The sequence below is a fragment of the Aulostomus chinensis genome, chromosome 5 (genome assembly GCF_037954235.1).
Source record: "Aulostomus chinensis isolate RoL2024-O1b breed Wild chromosome 5, RoL_Achi_v1.0, whole genome shotgun sequence".
NCBI lineage: Eukaryota > Metazoa > Chordata > Actinopteri > Syngnathiformes > Aulostomidae > Aulostomus > Aulostomus chinensis.
This window is the reverse complement of record NC_141324.1, coordinates 8,359,124-8,382,722: the sequence shown is the minus strand read 5'-3', so window position 1 is coordinate 8,382,722 and position 23,599 is coordinate 8,359,124. Positions and strand designations below refer to the sequence as shown.

The 23,599-nt window shown below is 43.4% G+C and overlaps 3 protein-coding genes across 8 annotated transcripts; 1 reads left to right on the top strand and 2 right to left on the bottom strand.

Annotated features, from left to right (window-relative positions):
- Window positions 1-661: 661 nt before the first annotated feature.
- Window positions 662-6,863, top strand: homeza (homeobox and leucine zipper encoding a). 2 transcript variants are annotated; one of them, XM_086202874.1, is made up of 3 exons: window positions 662-1,127; window positions 1,862-1,951; window positions 3,464-6,862. In XM_086202874.1, the coding sequence occupies exon 3, from the start codon at window positions 3,489-3,491 to the stop codon at window positions 5,454-5,456; it is 1,968 nt and encodes a 655-aa protein (XP_086059000.1). In that variant the 5' UTR covers window positions 662-1,127; window positions 1,862-1,951; window positions 3,464-3,488; the 3' UTR covers window positions 5,457-6,862. The 2 variants fall into 2 exon arrangements, with proteins under 2 accessions (XP_086059000.1, XP_086059001.1); XM_086202875.1 differs by lacking the exons at window positions 662-1,127; window positions 1,862-1,951 and adding an exon at window positions 1,972-2,737 and having other exon boundaries at window positions 3,464-6,863.
- LOC147261040 (uncharacterized) lies at window positions 5,056-13,864 on the bottom strand. 4 transcript variants are annotated; one of them, XM_086202879.1, is made up of 15 exons: window positions 13,663-13,864; window positions 13,101-13,246; window positions 11,323-11,443; window positions 11,169-11,221; window positions 9,884-9,958; window positions 9,611-9,717; window positions 9,398-9,500; window positions 9,277-9,305; window positions 8,877-8,917; window positions 8,775-8,799; window positions 8,613-8,679; window positions 7,520-7,577; window positions 7,401-7,431; window positions 6,965-7,041; window positions 5,056-6,883 (listed from the first exon to the last, which is right to left on the bottom strand). In XM_086202879.1, exons 3-14 carry the CDS (start codon window positions 11,420-11,422, stop codon window positions 6,969-6,971), a joined length of 762 nt encoding a protein of 253 aa, XP_086059005.1. In that variant the 5' UTR covers window positions 11,423-11,443; window positions 13,101-13,246; window positions 13,663-13,864; the 3' UTR covers window positions 5,056-6,883; window positions 6,965-6,968. The 4 variants fall into 4 exon arrangements, with proteins under 4 accessions (XP_086059005.1, XP_086059002.1, XP_086059004.1 ...); XM_086202876.1 differs by having other exon boundaries at window positions 11,323-11,430; window positions 13,658-13,679; XM_086202878.1 differs by lacking the exon at window positions 11,323-11,443 and having other exon boundaries at window positions 13,658-13,679.
- A 2,689-nt stretch (window positions 13,865-16,553) lies between these two features.
- Window positions 16,554-22,893, bottom strand: agmat (agmatinase (putative)). 2 transcript variants are annotated; one of them, XM_086204820.1, is made up of 7 exons: window positions 21,875-22,893; window positions 19,140-19,342; window positions 18,969-19,017; window positions 17,969-18,164; window positions 17,590-17,768; window positions 17,355-17,439; window positions 16,554-17,241 (listed from the first exon to the last, which is right to left on the bottom strand). In XM_086204820.1, exons 1-7 carry the CDS (start codon window positions 22,183-22,185, stop codon window positions 17,227-17,229), a joined length of 1,038 nt encoding a protein of 345 aa, XP_086060946.1. In that variant the 5' UTR covers window positions 22,186-22,893; the 3' UTR covers window positions 16,554-17,226. The 2 variants fall into 2 exon arrangements, with proteins under 2 accessions (XP_086060946.1, XP_086060945.1); XM_086204819.1 differs by having other exon boundaries at window positions 17,182-17,439.
- Between the last annotated feature and the right edge of the window lie 706 nt (window positions 22,894-23,599).

Here is a 23,599-nt window from a genome sequence, read left to right as displayed (position 1 = left end):
TCCTGAGGGTCAATACTGTATTATTTTTCAACTCTTAAAAGATAAATTTGGCCTCAAAGTTAAAATATAGTGCATCCAAAATTAGAACATTCCTGTAAAATACAGCCATGTTATTTAATGGAAATGAGACCTTGCTAAAAAATAAAAAAGTGCCAACTTCTTGTGTAAACACGTATTTTGTTAATTCACGTCCAAACGGCGTGATGTGCAGTTTGACACAGAAAATGAGGTCAAACAGCACAAGGTGAGTTTTTTTTTCTTTCTGGAAAAATGCAGGATTTTTTTTCAGGAAATTGCATCTAATCTTGGAAAAACAGGAACAAAGTATTTTTTCATGAAACTCATCTCCTTGGTTGTTTTATTTATGGACGATATGTCCTATTAATTTAGAAAAAGGGAGCAGGATCTATGTGATGATCAATCTTGTAACGTCAGGAAAAAAAACAGCAGTTTATTATTCAATGGTTGCGACTGATATTGTGTCACAGCGGGCATTTTCCCATAAATGTGCAGCATGTTTAGGATTTGGAGGCGATGCCTGTCAGATGTGTGCCTGTGTTTGGGGGAGGGGTGGTGACTGGGGGACGTGAGGGGACGGATGACGTGAACATGTTTAGCCTACTGCCACGGATCGAGTGTACAAGCGCCTCCTCCCTCCCTCCAATCCCAGACGGACACACCCACCCTGCCGTCACTGGCGAGGGTCGGTTAGGCCTTCTGGGCTTCCTGGTCCTCGGCTCCGCCTCGCCTCGGTCTGGCCGGACAGGGGAATCACTTCAGTTCAAGAACAAAAGCAGCGGACGGACCGAGGAGACCGAAGTGACTGCGACTCAAATGCAGACCTAAATCTCTCATTTTGGAGATTTGAATTCTCCACAGCGAGAATCGGCTCACGACTGAACTCCAACGAAAAGCGACAAACTTGGTCGCCTCATTTTTGTATTCCGAACCTAATCCGTCGAGGTGCTCGATAAATAAGACCAGGGTCAAGCCAACAGACGGACGTTATTGTTTCCCTACAAGTTCGGCCATTGAAATCCTTGTAACACAGCGGAAACTGGGGATTTCTTTTGTCTTCCTCTCGCTGAAACGGAGCGCCGGGACGAAGGATTATTCTGGCATTGTCGGTAAGTTTATTTTTCCGTAGAACTGAATCGTGTGTGACGGCGGAGTGCGCCTGTGCAGTGAAGCGTTTTAGTTAGTACGCCATAAAGGGGGAGCCGCTGGATCCCGTTGTAACGGCAAGAGTGAGCAACTTTCCAGCTTCTTGCTCCACCGAACTGAAGACACAATATTCAATAAAATCTGAGCTGCTTATTAAGGTGAAGCGACAAAGCTACCGGGGCGGCCACGACATGACCTCATCCCCGCCGGGTCCGATGTGTCACGGATGACTAATACGATGGTTTCACAATTTGGTAATGTTTTTGCGACACTTGAACATTTCTTGCGTGGCTACATGGTCGGCTACCCTCTGAAGTACTCGGGCAGCATTTCCTTCGCTGTCCCTCACTGAACAATTCTTCAATCGACGGAGTTTGTTGTTTACATGAGGAATTGTCAATTTGGTAAATACTAGAGGCAAATACTCCATCCACACATGTAGAGGCCAAAATTAGAGTAAATATTGGTCCAAATGGACTTGGAACACCGTATTTCTTCTACTGTGAGTGCAAGTGGTTTTGCGTGTGAGGTTTTCAAATGTTGGTGTTAACACCTGTTGCTCAACAATTAAACTATTCCCCTGGCCACTCAAGCCTTTATCCAACTGGAATATGTATTGTTTGGAACTTTTAAGTGTCCAGTGTGTGAAGACGTGGACAAGAGCATGACTAATGTGTCTCCCTTTCTACTTTTGCAGGTTTGTGTCGGGCTATCTGCCTGTGGAGTGGTGACACTTAACTTTTTCAACGGAGAACTTGGAAGTGGAACAAAGCCTGACTGGGAAGGGGTGAGAACGTGACAATGTGATGGATTTCTCATGGATCCCCATTCTCCACACACTCCCACCCTTTACTACCAATGCCCCCCACTCACACAAAACAAAAGTCAGGCACTTTGGGGGGAGGGGAACCAAGTCTGGACGGAGTATACGACTAGTTTCATTGGGAGTTCAGAATAAGGAGTGCAAAGAATGGGGGAAGGGGAAACAGCTGTTAGATAAGTAACTTTGAGAATGAATGAGAACAAAACCAAGTTTTTAAAAGCAGTCAGTACTTCTGGACATACTCTCATACCCTTTTCCCAATACACACCCACATAAACAAAAATATTTAAATCACGTGTAGACCAATGTTAATCAGGTGATTGTTCCTGTTCCCGTTGAGAGTAAATGAGAAGTTGCCATTGTGTGTGTTAAAAAAAAAAAAAAAAAAAACACAATAGAAAATAAGGGCTGCATGGTGGTGCAGTGGTCAGCACTGTGGCCTCCCAGCAAGAAGGTTTCGGGTTCCAGTCCCAGCTCGGGCACAGGATCTTTCTGTGTGGAGTTTGCATGTTCTCCCTGTTCCTGCTGGGTTCTCTCTGGTACTCCAGCTTCCTCCCACAGTCCAAAGACATCAATTTAGGGACTAGGCTGATTGATACTCTAAATTGACCGTAGGTGTGACTGTGAGTGTGAATGGTTGTTTGTCTCTGTGTGTTGGCCCAGTGATGGACTGGCGACCTGTCCAGGGTGAACCCCGCCTCTCGCCCGAAAGCTGCTGGGATAGGCTCCAGCCCCCCGTGACCCTTACTAGTAAGGAATAAGCGGAAGACGACGATGACAATAGAAAATAATAAAGAAAAGGCTCTTGTTGGGTGGGGGGCAGCATGGCTCGGAGGTAGAGTGGCCGTCTACCAACTGAAGGGTCGCTGGTTCGATCCTCACCTCCCCATGTGACCATGTCCAAATATCCTTGAGCAAGATAGTGAGCCCCTAATTGCTCCTGGTAGTCCTGCATGGGACTGGTGACCCATCCAGGGTGAAACCCACCTCTTACCCACTGTTTGCTGGGATAGGCTCCGGGCTGCCCACCAGCAACCTTCAACGGATACGTGGTATAGAAAATGGATGTATGGATTTTGAGACTTGTGGCTGACCAAACAATGTCGGAGTTAAAAGCTGAGATGACAAAAAGTCAGAGAAATTAGCCGCAGAGGGACATGCATCCCTCGTCCTCGTGTATGTTGCTGACGGTGGAGCCACGTCCTGAAGGTGGGCTGCAATTGACAGCGTTCATTCGGATTTTGTTGATCACAACTGGAGCCACCAAAACACGCATGTATATTGCATGGTCATTTGACACGAGGGTGAATGCAAATGAAACCTGTTCCCACTGAAGACAAAAGGTGTTAGCAGGTGTTAGCATTTTTTGGCAGGTGATAAAGGGACTTGAGAATTAAAATGCTCCTATCTATTAAAGACTGACAGTTGGGTTGGTCATAAATGTCAACTAAAGCACTGTTTTCTCCTCCACTCCAGGTTCAAAACCCTGCTTTCCTATCCGATGGCAACCTTTGAACACGACGGCAAAACTGGACTATTTGTGGCTAAGAGGGAACTGTTTGAAGGCAGAATAACAAAGCCCTCCTGTGAAGGAAAATATGAAGTGAAACACTCTGTCAAAGATGCAAGGCATTCTTCCGACTCAGCTGAAGACAACGCAGGCTGTGTGGCGAGTTTCACCACCAACCACAACTCTGTTGTTTGCTTACCCCTTGTTTCAGAAGAACTGAAACTGGTATGGACACAATCTGATCAGACTCGTGAACTTGACAACATCCCGGAACTGGTCCAAGCCTTTAACTTGTTTCCATACCCATCATCTGGAGAGGTTAATGCTCTGGCACGGGTCTGTTCCTTGCCTCTGGACAAAGTAAAGGTTTGGTTTATGGTTCAAAGAATTAAGTATGGCATCAGCTGGTCTTCAGAGGAGATCGAAGAGACGCGGCAGAAACTTGCTGTGTCTGAGATGTATGTTGACGCCACTGAAACAAATGAAGTGAAGAGTAACAGCAAGAGCAGCTGTGATGAATTGATAATTGAGGATAAAGATTTAGAAGTCGTGGAAGCTGTGCCCAGCTTGAGCCCACAGAAAAAACCAAAGTGTGAATCACCAGATTCCTACAAGCCAGCTAAATCCACCTCACCGTGCTTTAGTTCAACCCTCCCTCCTCCTCAGGACTCTTATTTCTATCGCCCACCGGGTGACACACCAGCGAGCACTGCAGCTGATGTCTCCTTTGACCTTTCTGAGTCATCTCCACGACAGCACCGCCATGGCCGCTACAAAAAATCAAAAGCGCAGCTTGCTGCTCTTCGCAAGAGTTTTTTGAGAGAGAACTGGCCTGCAGAGGCAGAGCTGAGACGTCTGCAGGAAGAGACAGGGCTGAGCCGCAATGACATCCGGAAGTGGTTCAGCGACAGCCGCTACCAGCTCAGAGTGGGCCGAGGAAGCCTGGCAGCCGCCCAGAACTATTCTAACCTCGCAGCTGTGGGAAGTAAACATGACCAACAAAATCAACCTCTTCCACTTGTCACTCAAAAGAGTCGGAAACTAAATGGTGTGAAAGGCCATGAGGGAGCTCAAAGCAACATGATTCGAAATTCACATTTCTTTCAGACCTTCTTGTCCAACAGCCTGGAGGCATTTGGAGAGAGAGACCTTGAGGCAGAAGGATACGAGGTGAACGATGAGCTTTCCGGTGATGGGGACAGTTTTAAAGATGAGGAACACAATGAAGAACAGCCCCTACAGTTAACCAAGACCTGCACGGTTGAGCAAGATGTTCCACAAGAAACAGCAGATATATTCATATCCTCTCCTGGCTCCTCCCCCTCTGGAACCCCACCACTGACAGCCTCACCTTGTAAACAACTCTCACAAAGCATCAGCCCATCAAAGAAGTCAGCCAAAGCCAGTCCTTCACAAACGCCTCAACGCATCCCTAAAGCGTCCTCTTCCACATCTCCTGGGCTCACTCCTGCTGGCAGACCCAGGAAGACCAAGGAGCAGCTGGATTTGTTGAAGCAGCACTTCCTACGTTGTCAGTGGCCCAAGAGTGAAGATTACACAGAACTTGTTAAGATTACAGGTTTACCTCGCGCTGATGTCATTCAGTGGTTTGGGGACACACGGTATGCTGTTAAAAACGGTCAGCTACGCTGGGTAAAGGGAGTCCGTGACCAGTTCCTGGCTGAACTTGCAGCCCAACAAAGTAGCAGTGGTTACATGAATGGAACCTCCTCTCGAGTTGGAGGCAGCCGCAAACGAAAATCTCAAGCAAATGGAACGTACGCAGATTCACCAGATATCCAGCCATTAGTAACATATTACCTTTCTACAGGTTCACTTAATGAAAAAGACCTTGACACTCTATGCAAGAAATCCAGAATGAGCTACCAGCAGGTGCGGGATTGGTTTGCAGCTCAGGTTATCAAGGAGACTGACCAAGAACCCATCATTGCAGATTAAGACACTGGAACCTCACTAAAGATTATGTAGGAGAGTTGAAGTGTATTCTTTCCACCAGCAAGCATAGTTGTGACTTTTGTGTTAAATGAAGCAGGTTTGTAAGGTTTAGTCTTCCCAGTTCAAATCCAAAACAAGGTTGGGTTTTTATATTTGCTTTGTTTCTGCTTATCCTAATATATTTGGACTTAAAATATGTATGTGTTGCCTGTGTTACTGTAAATAGAACAGTAACTTGTACACTGGGTTGCTAGATTTTTGAGCTTACTATTTTTGTCTAGATATCACTACTACAGAGTTTTCTTTTTTTAGTATGCTATTTGTAGCAGTAATTCAAACTGGTCATACTTTTGGTACCTGAGCGTAGCAGATGAGTCTGCTCTGGAAACATTTCAGCGTTGATGATTTTTTTGTTGACTGACCACCCTGTGTAATCATTCCTCTCCAGCCCGTTACACCCTCTCACCAAGCACACTGGACATTTACACTTTAGTTTGACATCTTGCACTGTGGATTTAGAGCCTGCTGCCGTTATTAAAGCCAGTTCCTTGACAGAAATATGAATCTGTGACTAAATGGAAGTCCTTCTTGATCCTATGACAGTAAAACGCTGTTCTTTGTTAAACATTTACGATTCATTTGACTCATATTTCTGAAACACATTCCCAGATCCTCCTGTAGCAGTTTTGCTGAAATACTTGATTCTCTATGCATGTCATTTAAAATTCACTTTTACATTTCAACAGTTATGTTAAGCAGTAATCATATTATACAGATATCAGTAACTTCAATTTTACTTTGCACTCAGTGAATCAGTATTTTTATACCTCTTTTGTCTTAGGTATCAGGTGAGACTTGATGGTTTATAGAGGTGATAAGACAGCTGACCAGGGGTTCAGATACTGTATAAGTAAGTAATAATGGCTTTCACTTTAGAGTCCATTGGAATCAGAACTTGCATTTGTAGATGGTGCAGTGTGGCTTAAACTGAGTCACAGCTAAGTTGATTCGGAAACAGCTTAACATGGATGGATGTTGACTAATTCATGTAATGCTTTTGGGAAATGTTCACAAAACTTAGCATCTTCTGTTGTTTTTGATGTGGTTTTTAACAGAAAAGGAATCTTCATCTGCGAATTGTGTCACACAGGAACCAAGTAAAAGATTTGCCTCTATGATAATGTGTGCCAGAGCTGTTTTCTGTGTATAGAAAAACAAACTAAATTACACCTTTTTAGTCAGTAAAAGTACATTCTGTATTGTGAACAAAAAGCAAGTGGCTCTCATGGTGACTATCTCCTGCCAAAAAACAACTGTCTGCAAGTATACGACATATGAGGACAACACAGTAAGATCAGTACAACAGCCATGTCAGCGCATGGTCAACCATGTGTGCTGGTGGTTTCACAGCAAAATATCAGCTCCATCTTCTACAAATACAACAGAATTTGGGTGAACAGATTTATGGCTAATGACTCCTGACAAATAACCCCAGAGTTGTTGGCACCTACTTCATTAACGTCTGGGTGAGTGCATCGAGCCACTCAGAAACGGGAACTGGAAGGCATTGGGAGTCAGGTGCTGCGTCCTGAGGATGACAGATAGGCACTCAATCAAGAACTGCAAGAGAGTCTTCCTCCCATCAAAACCTTTGCCTGGAGCCTCAGGTGGTCAAAAAAAAGAAATGTCTGAAAAAAAAGCATTGCATTTATATGTTTGATCAACTTAAAGCTTGTGGTATCCAAATAACTAAAATGAAGGGACAAGTTCCATTTAATGGAATATGAAGTATATACATATATGCATATAGGATATTCTTATACCTCCCGTTCCATTGTTCTATTCACACAAATTAGTTTTTCCTCCATGGCTACTTCAGTGCTACAGAAATTTGCAAATGTGGTCTGATGCTTTTGCAGACGCCATCAAGAAAGCATTTTTTTTTACCTGGTAGGAGTGCTGAAGGAAGTTGGCGTCCCTTTTAGAGAAGGAAGAAAGGGATTGTGATTACGGGTGGGATTAGGAGTGTCTGGTTTAATCAGGCAAATGGTGCTGCTGCTACTTACTGTGTCCATGTTCATGAACAGAACTGTGGCTAGAAAGGGAAGTTGCTGATCCAGGAGTCTGGTGGAATGACAATAATTCAAGAGTTTAAAAAAAAGGCAATATTTCGTGCCCCAGTAGAGAAAACACTCTGTAAATAAATTGTATACTTCATGAAAATAGTCTTTTTAAGTCCTTTGGGGAGGCAGCTGAAATTAATTTCAAGTGCCACCAGAAGTAAAATCAAGGCTTTTGTTTGATTGAATTAATTACTTTTATCTTCTTTTTTTTTTACAAGGGACTTATATAAGGACTTACTGTATTTTGTGTGCTTCGAAGTATACATTTGGTTGTCAAACCATAGTATCTAATAGTCTGTGGAAGTATTGTTGTTTCTATATTGTGCAAAAAACACAAAGGTGTACACTTGATTTGAGAGGAAAAACAACCACACCTACGATCAAAATGTTTGTTTGCAAGCAAAACCACAACTGCTGTTTACAAATCCAACAGCAAACAAAAACTTTGGACTCGCAAAGAGAGGTTTTGGATTCAAATGATTCATCCATCGATCGTCATCTTCCGCTTATTCCTACACATTAAGGGTCGCGGGGGGGGGGGGGGCTGGAGCCTATCCCAGCATCTACAGGCAAGAGGCGGGGTTCACCCTGGACAGGTCGCCAGTCCATCACAGGGCCAACATAGAGAGACGAACAACCATTCACACTCACATTCATACCTACGGTCAATTTAGAGAATCAATCAGCCTAGTCCCCAATTGTATGTTTTTGGACTGTGGAGGAAGCTGGAGTACCAGAGAGAACCCACGCAGACACGGGGAGAACATGGAGACTCACCCAGAAAGATCCCGTGCCCGAGCCGGGACTCGAACCCGGAACCTTCTTGCTGTGAGGCCACAGTGCTGACCACTGCACCACCATGCAGCCCTCAAATGATTCATTTACATTTTAATCCCAAATTCATTTTGCTTGAAATACAACTTTTTGATAGCAGTACTTATTTTGCTCTAAAACCTTTTTGGTTTGTTTGCACAAAAAACAAACAAAAGTAATTCAACAGAAGTCCAACATGCAGGAAAATAACCAGAATACTTGCAGTGAGGGAGGCGAGACTGAGAGCCCGGTCCCTGACCCACACCTGGGACTCTGCTGAACCTATGTGACTGACACCCAGACAACATGTTTGAGCGGAAGATCAAACCTTTTATTATAGGCATAGATGCGTGATGATAAATCAACATAACAATGTCATACATACCTCATAGGCCTTAAATGAGGTGTGACTGGGTGAAAAAAAATGCACGAGTCTCATCAGCAGCACCAACACTAAAAACACTAAGTTTGACATCATTTGTCTTACCTGGGGAGGTGACACCCACAGGAAGTGCGATCCTTTGAAAACTAAACATGAGATAGACATATTCTTCATCTTTTAACATGATGTAATAGTTTGTTACTGAGTGCAACTAATGTTGCATGATAATATCAGCAATATCATCTTGGTATCGTCCCAGGTTTGCTTGTCTCTTATTCCTTGCTCATTAGCTGTTGTTCATGACGAGGAAACAATGTGCCAAAAATAGAAATTATGGTTTGAGCAAATGTTTGGGGGGAAAAAAAGGTTTTTTTAAAAATTCAAATGTTTCCATATGGTTTTCAGTCATTTTACAGCTAATATTGACACCAGTATTCATATCAGCAAAAAATTCCCTATCGTGCATCACTGAGTGTAACAATACTCAGGCTGAAACTGCTTTTACCCATTGGATTGAAGTTGTCCAGGAGAAACCTGTGGAAGCAGCAGGTATACAGGCTAAATCACACACCAAGTACATGACCTCCAAATTTTTGGAAACACAGCATTTTTAATCAAACACTTGCCCGTCTCTGAGAAAGAGGCTTCTGCAGCTCTGCAGTTTCTCTCCTCAGCTGTGAAAGTTGCCTTTTTAAATCAGCATTCTCTCGTTTCAACTCAGACAGTTGCCTAGTGATAACAGAGAAAGAGGGAAAAGGGAAAAAAGGAGAACGTTGCTGTGGGGTTGATATTTATGCAGTCGCAACGAAACAACAAGAGCTGCTCTCAGGTGGACTCACCTGTAACCCTGTTCAGAGACGTCCTTCAGGCGCCTCTCCAGTTCATAAGACTTGTGCTTGAAGTGTGTGGAGACTTTCTCCATCTGCGTCCGCTGAAAAAGTGCAATCTGGGGAAGATGAGCACCTCGTTTGTAATATTTTTTTCCAGTGAAAATAAGGGTTATGGTTGTCTTACACTTTGAATTACTCACGAATGGATTTTTCTTCTCTCACTGCCCTGACATTTAACATAGCAGTGCAACAGTTGCGGGGGGTTGGGTGGGGGTGGCGAACCTGTGATATTTGTTGCAGCCTTGACTGGATGAGCTTCATGGGGTCCTTGAAAAACACCTTCTCCTGTGGCTTCATCTGAAATATAAATGAGTAAAATAAGGCTGTTGAAGGCTCTCATAGTAACCTGTGGTCAAGACCAGGAAACAACATGCATCTCCAGTGATGTCATCACAAGTGACCAGCATTAAGCCCGGGGAATGCCGTGTGCACCCCAGATGAACTGCTTGTGGCTACATTCTGCAAGCAATGGAAAGTGGAAAAGGCTGAAGTACCGCTGACTCAACTGATGACCTCTGTGAAAGCAGAAGTACATACTCGTCATTGCCTCTCGAAACATGTAAAATAACTTTGTCCATGACACGTGGCTGGAACTGTCCGCGGACAAGCACAGGAGGTGCATTCCTGCCTACAGCAGATTAAAAATGTAAAAAATTGGTGTCTTTCTTAATGCAGAGGACAGAAGTGAGATCTGATGACACATGAGGTGTGTCCCAAATCACATACTTCCATACTACAAACTTAAAATTTTGAGTATACTCAAATCAAAATGGAAAAAATTATGGATAGTATGCGAAAGTTGAGTATGCAAAGTACCCGGATGATGTACCCGAATCCAAACCCAAGACTTTGAGCATGCGACTGTGGACACTCACTCACAGCTGTGGTGAGAGTCGGTCGACACTGACTTGAATAGAGTCGTCTTTACATTTAATAACGGGGACAAGTTTGAAATTCTGTGTGGAAATGGGTTTAAAAAATAAAATGACTTGTCACCAAAATGCTTTGCTAAATAGATCCCACAAATAAACTCTACACACCGTTGACCTTCAGCCAATAGAAGGCAAACATTGCGTTGTCAGCGCCGATTGTGGCGTAACAATGCACGATGACCGTTCATTTTGCTGTTTTTCTTTTTCAAAAATCGACAAACAAGCGCAGACAAAAGGTGGCGGTAATTAGCTGATGCAGATGCAGTGCAGGCGGTCGCAAATCGGTGTAGAAGAAGAAGACATCACGGCACCATTTCTGGCGAGTGCACCGCGCGGCAGTATGTGATTTGGGACAGCACTGCACCATTGAAACTCGCACACTGCGCAATTGAGAACATAGTATGCTTTGTATACTCAGGTTGAAAATTTTAAGTATGCAGTACGGAAGTATGCGATTTGGGACACAGCAATCGTCACTGGATGCATGTGGGATCTCATTCAGACAGGTGTGCATCTCAAACATGTGTTTTGAGTTGTGCACTTGTGATTGTCCCACCCGTAATGCATGCACCTACCTGATCTGTGATAGGCAAGTAACTGCAGCTGGCCCCACATACACCACACTGCTCTGAGGGAAAAGGCAGAATCACAGGAAGCATTTCTGTCACAGTGGGTCAACACTGACCAATACTGACACAGGACGCAGAGCAGAGAGCAGGTGAGGCTTACTCGATTTGATGCAAGCTTCACAGCAGATGTGGCCACAGCTGGACACGGCAAACTTGGATCCTGACTTTGAGAAGCACTGGTTGCAGTGGAACCAGTCCATGTCTATTCCTTTAGGATGACACTACTCAAATGTGATGCCATATTAAAGCCATAGTTCACATAAAAACTTTAGTTTGTGTCTCAAGCTCTGACAAATAGATGGCTTGAGCCCCAAAAGGTTAATTTTTTGCCTTGTTTTTCTAATCTTTGGCTGACAGACTATTAGAAACAGGTAGATAACTATCTTGTCCCTGGATGATCTTTGGCTGCTCCTGATTGGTAGAATTGGAAGCATCTGATTGGTTGATGGACCAAAAGTCGTCATTGTTGAAATCACCTGGTAAGCCAGTGGATTTTCACCGAAACTGTTGAAACACTTCCAGAAATGACATTTTTGGTTGCGCTCATAATAATAAAGCACAGTTATGCATTATACTTCATGCTTCCAATTCATTAATAACATAGTACTACTGGTCTTGTTCTCACGTTGCTGTCAGGGAGGAAAGGGAGGTTTTTGAACTGTGGCTCTTGCAAAAATATTTTTTTTGTCTAAGTGGCTCCAGACTAGTGACTAGGTTCACTTAGTCAGACTGTCCTGTCCATGTTAGCATGTAGATCTCTGGTAAATGTCGTCCATACTCGTTTAATCAGCGCGACATCTTTTCATCCACATCCCTATGGTTTTTCCAAATACGTACATTATGTTTTTCATATAAGATTTTCATTATAAATGAATATGAATTACACTTTGTTCTGTTTCCAACACCCTTGAATAGTGCACTTGTCCTTCTTGTCTCTTGCAATATACATTTTTTATTATACACATAGCTCAGCTGAGGTGTCTTCAACCCAACCCAGAGTTACAAAAAAACAACAACAACATGATAATCATTTTTAGCTGTTAATTGATCTGTTCCACAATGTAGAGGGTTCCCCCTCACCCCTCTACAAGCCTCCACCAGGGATGGGGAGAATAATTTTTATGAAAATCATTATCAGAATTATTATAATTTTAGCACAATCCTATGAGCAGACAAAGATAATTGCTGCATCTGTACTCTTTGATAAAAAATGCTGTTTTGGTCTTTGCAATTATCAGAAGTATTTAACTTTTGGGAGGACACCAATGCTCCAGGTGTCACATGGCTAAAAAATGACCCATTCAGACTGTTTTGGGGATTCATATTTGCAAAATTATTGTATGTTTAGCTGTTTCACTTCCCCAGACAAGTTTTTTTTTTCATTGTTCAAAGACAGAGTTTTTATACCAAATCAATCAATCAGACTCATATCAATTTTTCATTCTCATCAGATAGTAGTATTTCATGGTGAATCACTAGGCCCCCGCCCTCAAGTGTCCTTGAGCACATCTATATATATATATATATATATACATATATATATGTATATATATATATATATATATATATATATATACATACATATATATATATATATACACACACACACATATACACACACACACACACACACACACACACACACACACACATATATATATATATATATATATATATATATATATATATATATATATATATAGTAACTACGGACGGTTATGCTATCTTAGTTAGCTTAACTAAGTTTTATGCTAAGTTAGCATAACTTCTGGAAGGTTCGGCTGGGTTCTAGCAACCAGGTGATATGAATCACGCTTTAATATTTCTGAATGGCCTTAAGAAGAATTTCCTCTTTAATTTCGAATATTTTAATATTACCTGTCGCCCGACTCAGAGGAAGCAGAGCTTTACTGCGGAGAGCGGAACTTCGGCTAGCATTAGCAGTCCCGCTGCGACTGCGGAGGACCTCTCCAGGTCCTCTCCGACCCAACTGACCGTCAGACTCCGTCGGCAGTGACCGTCGGCTTGAGCCGGTGACAGAAACACCATTTAGCCAAGAATTATACACCAAACAATAAGAACTCACATAATGGGTACAACAATTACTCATTCATTCAAATACAAATGTTAAGGTGAAGCTTTTACTGAAAAACATGAAAACATTTACAATCCATAAAATGCAGTTTAAAATGTGACAAAAACGCCATTGCATTCTATTTAAAACTGGTTTTAACTTTTACATCCAAATCAATTCTCAACATTTTTTTTCAACCTGACAAAATGATTGCAGCTCTTACTCTGTGACTGAAAGTTGCTTTGTTTTGATTTTAAATGACTTTATGTAGATTTAATGCCCTCAATTATGTGTGGCAATTCAGCGGTAATGTGCTGAACACATCGGTTAGTCAGGGGGAAAAAAAGGATGTAATTGTTACCTCACCATCAGTTTCCTCTTGGTCTGATTCAGATTAGCTGTGACGCTTGTACATGGTGGTTGCTCAGGTGCTTCACTTAAAAGAACCAACAGGGAGAAAAAAAACAGCAAGTATTCTATAGATATATACACCATTACATGTAAATTCAAATGGATTAGTTGTATTTTTTAAATCTTTAAATCGTACTTCTTGTTGACACATGGCGGGAGTACTTCAAAACAAGTGAATCACGTATTGAAAACTAAAGTGGAACTTTAATTCTGGCAAATATCTGGCTGTCCAGCCAGCAATAACGTTGGCAGACTGAAGTGTGTTTGGGTCACCACAGAAATACTCATTACAACCTTGTCAACCCTTACAAACACAAAAATAAACAATATTTGGTATTCTGCATCTTCGTAAGTTTTACTCGAGGTCTGGCTGACGGGCCCACAGCCTGTCATCAGTTCAGTAATGACACCTATGCTCGGCCCTCCGAGCACATGCACAAGCCAGCTGACGTCACATCCATCATAGCATTTGGTGCTACAGGGAACAAACTCATTGTTCTCTCTCTGTTTGTTCTCTGCAGAACAGAGGAATGAAAAAGCATCACAATGCATGTTCGCAACCCAGCTCACGTCCTGGATGATCAGCATAATTAACTCCAATAGCAGTAATACTACTGATGAGGACTTTTATCAGGTACCCTCTTCTTTTTCTTCCTCGGGCCTCATCCTCGTTATTCGTCTGCAAGGTCAGGAGCTGGTCTGACCTTGACCTGAGGCTGGGAGTGAACCCGTGGCGTCCTCCGTAAGTTCTTTTCATAACCGTAAGTTTGTTGCTTGAACACTTACTGATAGTAAGGCTGACACTTAGGATGCCAGCGTTATCCTGATGCGTAGCTGTGGTTCGACTGCGTGAAGGTCACATTGTGCCGGATGTTTCAACTAGGTGTTACTGGTAGTGACCGACCTTACGAGTACGACTGTTTATGAGGGGTGGAACTCAGAAGTTCTGGGGGAGCCGACTCAACCTCATCTCACAGGCAGCCTTGTACATCTGTGGTGGACATCCAGTAAAGTGTCCAGTGTCACTCATCATCATGTTTATGTCTGATGAATTCCTTCATCACACCAAACTCCTCTACAACTACATATAAGCTTCAACTATTGAACAATAGCAACAACAAAAATTCAATTAAGCCCGGGCAATAGAACAATAGCAAAAACAAGTGTTCAGTATGTTATCGATAGTTCTGTTCAATCAAATTAAACACAAACTACCATGAAAGTACATGATGTGCAAGTTTGGTGGTCGTTACAAAGCCCAAGTGTGCTGTTCCTTGGCCCAGACACTACGCAGTCAGAGGCAAGGCAAGGCAATTTTATTGGTATAGCCCGTTTTCCCCACCAGTTTGTCTCAAAGGGCTTCCCATAGCATCATAACAACATCCTCTGTCCACAGAGCCTCACATCGACTGAGGAGAAACTCCATAGAAACCCTTTAACAGGGAAAAATCTGAGAAACCTCAGGGTGAGGAGGGGAGGAGGATCCCTCACCAGGAGGGACAGACGTGCAGTAGAAGTTGTTACAGACAAGAAAACAGTTTACAATGCAAAATGTGGGAAACATGGAAATGTTAATAACAGTTGAAGAAGGAAGCTTCTGGAAGGGGAGGCAGGGAGAGCAAGCCAGCTTGATGGGGGACTGGATGGTAGACTGGTTCATGGAAGGGGAGGCAGGGAGAGCAAGCCAGCTTGATGGGGGACTGGATGGCAGACTGGTTCATGGGAGAGGAGGCAGGGAGAGCAAGCCAGCTTGATGGGGGACTGGATGGCAGACTGGTTCATGGGAGAGGAGGCAGGGAGAGCAAGCCAGCTTGATGGGGGACTGGATGGCAGACTGGTTCATGGGAGGGGAGGCAGGGAGAGCAAGCCAGCTTGATGGAGGACTGGATGGTAGACTGGTTCATGGGAGGGGAGGCAGGGAGAGCAAGCCAGCTTGATGGGGGACTGGATGGTAGACTGGTTCATGGAAGGGGAGGCAGGGAGAGCAAGCCAGCTTGATGGGGGACTGGATGGTAGACTGTTTCATGGAAGGGGAGGCAGGGAGAGCAAGCCAGCTTGATGGGGGACTGGATGGTGGACTGGTTCATGGAAGGGGAGGCAGGGAGAGCAAGCCAGCTTGATGGGGGACTGGATGGTAGACTGATTCATGGGAGGGGAGGCAGGGAGAGCAAGCCAGCTTGATGGGGGACTGGATGGTAGACTGGTTCATGAAAGGGGAGCACAGGCCGGTGTAATAGTAGGGGATAAAAAAGGGGGGGCGATGCAGGTGGCTGTTGGAGCTCTGGTGGATCTGTGGAAACACAGGGAGACTGCGAGACACCAAGGCCAAACTACAAAGAGGACCAAAGCATGTTGATGTTCTCAGGACTCTGTTGTGGTGGCCTCCTCTCTTTTGGGGGCCAGGTTTCAGTTCTACCGACATCCAGGATGCACTGAGAGTGACCCACATACAACTCATGACCACCGCAGGGGTGCCACCTGGGTGGCGGTACAGCGGCTATCTTAGCTGCCTAACTGTCGCTGGTTCGATCTTCATTTCCCCCGGTGACCTTGTCCAAGTGTCCTTGAGCATGATATTGACCCCCTGTTTGCTCCCGATGAGTAGGTTGGTGCGTTGCACGGCAGCTCCACCATCAGCGTATGAGTGTATGTATGTGTGAACCGGTAAAAGAGATGTCATTGTAAAGTACAGCTGTGATACATACAAATGAATCCCTGAGTCAAATATCATATTCTTACGTAACCCTGCGTCAGTCCAAGATCAACCATCAAATCATGTGTACACCAGCTTCACTTCGTCAGACTGTCCTGTCCATGTTAGCATGTAGATCTCTGGTAAATGTCGTCCATACTCGTTTAATCAGCGCGACATCGTTTCATCCACATCCCTATGGTTTTTCCAAATACGTACATTATGTTTTTCATATAAGATTTTCATTATAAATGAATATGAATTACACTTTGTTCTGTTTCCAACACCCTTGAATTCAGATTCAGATTCAGATTCAGATTCAGATACAGATGACTTTATTTATCCCCGAGGGCCAATTAAAGTACGGTACAACTGAGCAGCATGACATTAAAAAACAATAGAAAAAAGAAGAAAAAAAAAGAAAAAGAAAAAAATAGAAAAAAAATTGAATAGTGCACTTGTCCTTCTTGTCTCTTGCAATATACATTTTTTATTATACACATAGCTCAGCTGAGGTGTCTTCAACCCAACCCAGAGTTACAAAAAAACAACAACATGATAATCATTTTTAGCTGTTAATTGATCTGTTCCACAATGTAGAGGGTTCCCCCTCACCCCTCTACAAGCGTCCACCAGGGATGGGGAGAATAATTTTTATGAAAATCATTATCATAATTATTATAATTTTAGCACAATCCTATGAGCAGACAAAGATAATTGCTGCATCTGTACTCTTTGATAAAAATGCTGTTTTGGTCTTTGCAATTATCAGAAGTATTTAACTTTTGGGAGGACACACAACATTTCAAAAAGGAGGTTGGCACCTGTCAGTGCAGTATTTCCTGTAGAGGACGAACAATGTAAATAGTTGTTAAAAAAAACCAAACAGACAAACAATAGCAATAACACTAACAAAATAAATTTGATAATTTGATGGAAAAAAATAAACCAGTACCTGTTGTGTCATAGGGGGGAGAAACCTCCACCAGATCACATCCAACCAGGTCCAGGCCACGGCAACCTCGAATAATCTCAACTCCCTTCAGTCATCCAAGATTACAAAAATACTTTAATCCTCATTCAGTAACGGACACTTTAAATCATTTATGTGAAGAAAGACATTTTCTAAATTTCAAATGTTCTGAGAATTTAAGGTATTGAAGGACCGAGGTGTATTGCAGGCTGCTCACCTGTATGGGGGTAAGCCCAGCGATTTCTGGTGTTCCTGTTCCGGGGGCGATCCTGGGTCAAGAGCGTCAATGTCAAAACTGAGGTAGACGGGACCGCTGCCCATCTGAGCCCTGACCTCAGCCATCAGAGGCGCCAGAGATTTAAACCAGCACTCCTCCACTTGAACCACGCGAAACCCCTGAACGCAAACCAACATCCAATAAAAGGTCCTCATGGGTCCAAAAATTCCTGCCCTAACCCAAATACATCCTTGGTTCTTGGGTTGGATCGCTGAACATCAGGTTCATGTGGACCTTTGAGACCTCCACTACTAATAAGGTTTCCCCCAATATGTTCAGACTCACAAAGACATCATCCAGTACCAGAATGGTGGTGTACCTGAGCTCGGCTCCACTCATAAGAATCTGGGGAGTAGCCTGTACCACGAAGGCCAATCTGGACCACTCGCTTGCAGTCCAGTAGCCCCTCCTCCACACACCGTCTGAATGGAGTCCCATGACCAATCTTCTCGCCCAAGACCACATCACTGGTGTCCGCGTGAGCATCAATGTGGATCAGGCCCACAGGACCATGCCTGTTGAATGATTACAGGTTGGAACAAGTGAGGACATGGTGTTTCAAATGGGTGCGAGGGTTGGTATTGTTAAGGTTCTCGTAGATTTGGCATGGTTCACGTGGGAAAGTGGCCGTCTAGTAAACACGGGACAACTGGCACCATCCCCAGCTGCTCTATGGCTCGTGCTGAAGTGCACTTGAACAAGATACTGAACTCTCAATTGATACCGCTGTCATTGGTGTATGAAAGCATTGCCACCTTTTAAAAAAGTCATTGTTGCAAGTATCAACAGCACTGGGTGTCAATCAGCAACCTGTGATGCCATCCATCCATCCATTTTCTACTGCTGTTAAGGGTCGCAGGGGGTGGAGCCTATCCCAGCTGCCTTCGGGCGAGAGGCGGGGTTCACCCTGGACGGGTCAACAACCTGTGATGCTTGTAACTAATAGCTGGTTTTTCAGTTCCTAAGCAAGGCCAAAGTTCATTCATGTTCACAATTTAGCTGAAGAATCTTTTCACTAAATACTATGGAACGATACAGTTCTCAATGGGAGCAAAGTTGGATCTCTCTCACTTTTGCCAACTTCCAGTAGCAGCCATGTTGGATTAATCTATTGATTTTACACCTTGATGGATTTTTTTGCATGAGCATGTAGAAGATGAATGGTTCCTTTTTTAACTGAAAATCTTTGTGCCTGAAAATGTACATCTGAAAAAAACTAGCTGTCGTCACAAACTGAGAAAATAAATGAATGGTGACAACAACCCTTGGATGTAGCTTCTCCTACTTGGACCCTGATGCACTGAAGCATTACTACTTACTTCTCAGCAACAGCTTGAAGGATTGGGTATGCAATTGTGTGATCACCACCTGCAGACAGCAAAAATAGCTAAACATCCAACATTTGGTCAATTATTGAGACTCATCTTCAATATATCTAGAAGGTGAAAAACCAAAGGGAGTGTTCTTCCTCTGCGGTGGCAATTACTAACCCATCGTCAGAGGGACACAGCCGGTGGCCAGGACCTTTCTATAGGCCTCCCTGATGCGTCTGCAGGTGTCCTTCAGGTCATAAACATTCACATTGACATCCCCGATATCAGCCACCATGAGGGAGTCATACGGCGCTGCCCTGGTACCACTGTTGTAAGACCTCAGCAAGGCAGACTCGCCTCTGATCTGCCGGGGGCCAAACCTGCACAGGGCAGAGCCAAGATCCAATATCAGCAGGGGCAACACACAGTTTACTGTAGTATTTAGAGGTAAACTAGTGGTTGCCAACATTGAAATGCGGCTTACACCTGCATGTATCAGTAGGACTTTCCCAGCACGACTGTGTATGGATGATACTTTTAGCTCTCATGCTTGAGCTTGGATGGCTAAAGTTACAGTTTTATTGATAGTCTCAGTCAGTACTTTAGTTAAAGAAACACATCAGCTTTTGGGGAAATTCGCATTTTGCTGTACTGCCAAGAGCCTGACATTAAGATGCAACCCCCACCCCCCTGCCTCTGTCCTGCATTAGGAAGCTGAAACATGCTAATTGCCAATTAGCATAGCACAGTGGATGGTCGTTGGTGGGAAGTGTTAGCATCTTTTCCATCAAGTCATGAAATAGACTTTGCCCAGAAGTTATCCTCCTCATCCTCTCTGAGAGGTGGCTGAGATTAAAAGCAGCAATCGTGCTCCCATTCATCAACAAACATTTTATTTTGTTACAGTGGAGCTTTGGAAGTGCTGCAACCAATCACTGCGCCCAGTCAGGAAAGTAGTTCCAGCTATGTCTTTCTAAAATGACAATGTATTGTAATTTTAAATTGTTACTTCAAAACAAAGTGTATACACAGCCATATTTATATCAATGCATGCAAAAAGTAATTTGGAGAAAAGCTATTTGATGATTCCTATTATACTTTGAGTATGCAAACACTTCCTGTCCACAACCAGTCATTGTGCTAAGCTAACTAGTAGTCAAACAGCCGATTCCACCATGCCCCTGACCCTCTCGGTCTAACTAGAGCCTAATCAGATAGTATTGCTGTCCTCACGCTCCTGGCCAGGTGGCTAATTTTGATCAAATGGAGGGACTGTAAACCCCCAACATTTACACACTGGATCAAGGAAGAACTTTACCTTCTCAAACTTGAAAATATAAGATACTCTCTCAAAGGATCAGCACAAAACTACAATAAAATATGGGGGCCTTTTCTGGATTATGTAGCGGCACATGTCGCATTGGAGACGTATGCTCCGCGGCATAAGGTTGCCATGAGCTATCAGAAGGTTATAACAACTTTTAATCAGTGGTCACCCCCCCCCCCCAAATGTGATGTTTATTTTTCATCTGTTTGTGTTTTTTTTTAGTGATTATTTGTCTGTCAGGTGGCTTTATTATACTAATTTTATTCATTTTCTTTTATTTGTCTTTGATACCTGTATTGTAAGTCATTTACTACATTAAATGTAAAATAATTTGAGATATGCTCAAGTGGTAACATCCTAATTGAACTGAAGTAAAAAGAATGTTTAAAAAAGCATTTATACCCAATATTGATCAAATATTCCGATATCCATCCATTTTCCATACTGCTTATCCTTTAATGTTTGTGGGTGTGTGTGTGTGTGGGGGGGGGGTTGTTGGATCTTGTTACTCTGATATGTGTAAGTGAAAAAAAATTGTGAGGTTGGGCTCATATAAATATTAAAGTACAACTAAATACACAAAGTGGACAACTTCAGGTATAATTGGAATGTAACAACAAACTGCTTTTTGTAAATCCTTAAAAGCCATCAGGGCCTAACATTTGACCCAATGTTGTATTTATACGGCTTGATTAAGTTTTCTAATAACAGGATACAGTGGAGAAGTATGGAAGATACCAAATAATCCAAGTTAAGTAGTAAATTTAACTCCAAATTTAAAGTACCATACTTGAGTAAATGTACTTAGTTACTTTCCGCCACTGTTGCATGGCTGTTTTTGCAGGCAACATTCATCCATCCATTTTCTACCACTTATCCTGTTAAGGGTTGTGGGGGGGGGGGGGGGGGGGGTGTCAGCCCGGTGGTGCAGTGGTCACCTCGGCACTGTCACCTCACAGCAAGAAGGTTCCAGGTTTGAACACGGGGTCTTTCTGTGTGAGTCTCCATGTTCTCCCTGTTCCTGCTGGGTTCTCTCTGGTACTCCAGCTTCCTCCACAGTCCAAAGACATCAAGAGGGACCAGGTTAATCCAGACTCTAAATTGACCGTAGGTGTGGCTGGGAGAGCCAATGGTTGTCTGTCTCTATGTATTGGCCCTGCGATGGACTGGTGACCTGACATCCATTTTCTTCCACTTATCCTGTTATGGGTCAAAGGGGCTGGAGCCTATCCCAGCAGCTTTCGGGCGAGAGGCGGGGTTCACCCTGGACAGTCATCAGTCCATGGCAGGGCCAACACATAGAGACAGACAACCATTGGCTCACCCAGCCACACCTACGGTCAATTTAGAGTCTGGATTAACCTGGTCCCCTCTTGATGTCTTTGGACTGTGGGAGGAAGCCGGAGTACCGGAGATAACCCACCCAGAAAGACCCCGTGCTCTAGCCGGGGTTCGAACTCGGAACCTTCTTGCTGTGAGGGGACAGTGCTGACCACTGCACCACTGTGCCGTCCTTTGCAGGCACCATATAATTTGTCTTGGGTCAGGAGGAAGAAATGTCGGTCTCTGCAGACAGAGACAGCACCTTGCTCCGGGTCGGTTGGACGTTCCGGTGTCTACAGGGACGCCGATGAATGCTGCGTCCAGGCCGTCCGCGGTCTCTTGGTAGGGTAACTTGGCCATGGTGGGGATACCGGACACCCTCGCGACAAACTCGGCACTCGGCGGCACATTGAAGCGTTTTCCTGAGCACTCTCTGCTGCCAGTGGGGTTCGAGCTCTGACCTCCTCTGTTCAGAGACAACCAACCACACACTTGTGGCGACCGCAGTCCGGCTGCAGTCCGGCCCGAGGACAGGGTGAAAGGGTAGCTTAAATTCCTCCAGGCTGCAATCATACTGAATCGTTATATGAAGCTTTTGAGCTCTGAGGTTTAGACATGAACTTAGTACAACCTGAGTGCTTCAGGAAGGCTCGTACATATCCGCGCGGCGTTAAGAGGCGGAGAAGAAACAGCAAAAAAAGCACAGATGTTATTTAAGAGACCTGCGTACGTGACAAAAATGAAGAATGCAACCGTTTTTGCTGTCTTATAAACGCCATGAAGCAAAAATCTCTCCTCGGCTGAGATACAACTTCCATTTGCTTGTGACTTTTTGAGTTACGACACGGTTTGGAACGTGAATGCAACATGCAAAGCAGGCGGGAGGACAGCAAAGTGTGAGCCGGTGAGGCACCTGTGGTGGAGCTGTGATTATTGTTCATCGGCACGGTTGAAGTCCAGTGAAACATGGACACACACCAATATTTAGAATGGGAGCTTATCAGCCCATACACGTCGAGTAAAAACAAAAACAAAAACCTCTAAGCTATGACTGTGACAAATGAATAGAAGATATGAAGAAGTTGAGTCCATCAAAGTTTGGAGGATCATCAAAGTTTGAGAGTTCGACTGAAGTGTTCCTATTAAAGTGTGGCCGAGGCTTGGAAATTACATTTTTCATTCTATGTCAAAAATGAAGGGATCAAACTCCTCAAAGGTCGAGGAATCAAATGTCTTAATTCTGACTCTATTGCAATGCCATAATTTCAGCTGATGATATGATTATTGATCATGAGTTTTCATGTCATAATCACAAGTTTTCACGTCATTATTTCGATTTATAATATCGTTTCACATTTATCTCACACTTTTAATTAATCATTTCAATTTATATAACAATTCTGACTTTTACCTTAGAATTACTCTTAATTTATATCACGATTTAACCCTTCTCATAGCTTCGACCTATATTATATAATACTCTTTCCCTTTTTTAACCTCGTTTCAATTTACATAAAATGTTGAATCTCCTCGATTTTCTGTCATGATTTCTATTAACGGTAGAAAATAGCTTTCATAAATGACGTCACTGCGCTATTCACCTTAATCTACTTCGCTCTACGCTATACAAGTACAGCTAAGTACTTATCATTGTAGTACTGTACATTTATTCTGCACACTCTGTATGTTCTGTAAATCACTCATTGCATAATTGTACATACTGTTTAATCCCTCTAATAATCCCAAACTGCACCACTGTACATACTGTATACTTGTACTGTGTACTCTAGTAATATCGTTTTCGTATATATTTATGGATCGTTCCATACCCTGCACTTCTGTACATTATTATATCATGTTATTATATCTGCTGCATTTCGTTGCGTCATATCTGTGACGTGTGCGGTCGCAATGAAGTTGATTGTACAATGTTGTTCCTTTTGATCTTAAAATCATGACTTTTTAATCTCATAATGCCAATTTATTT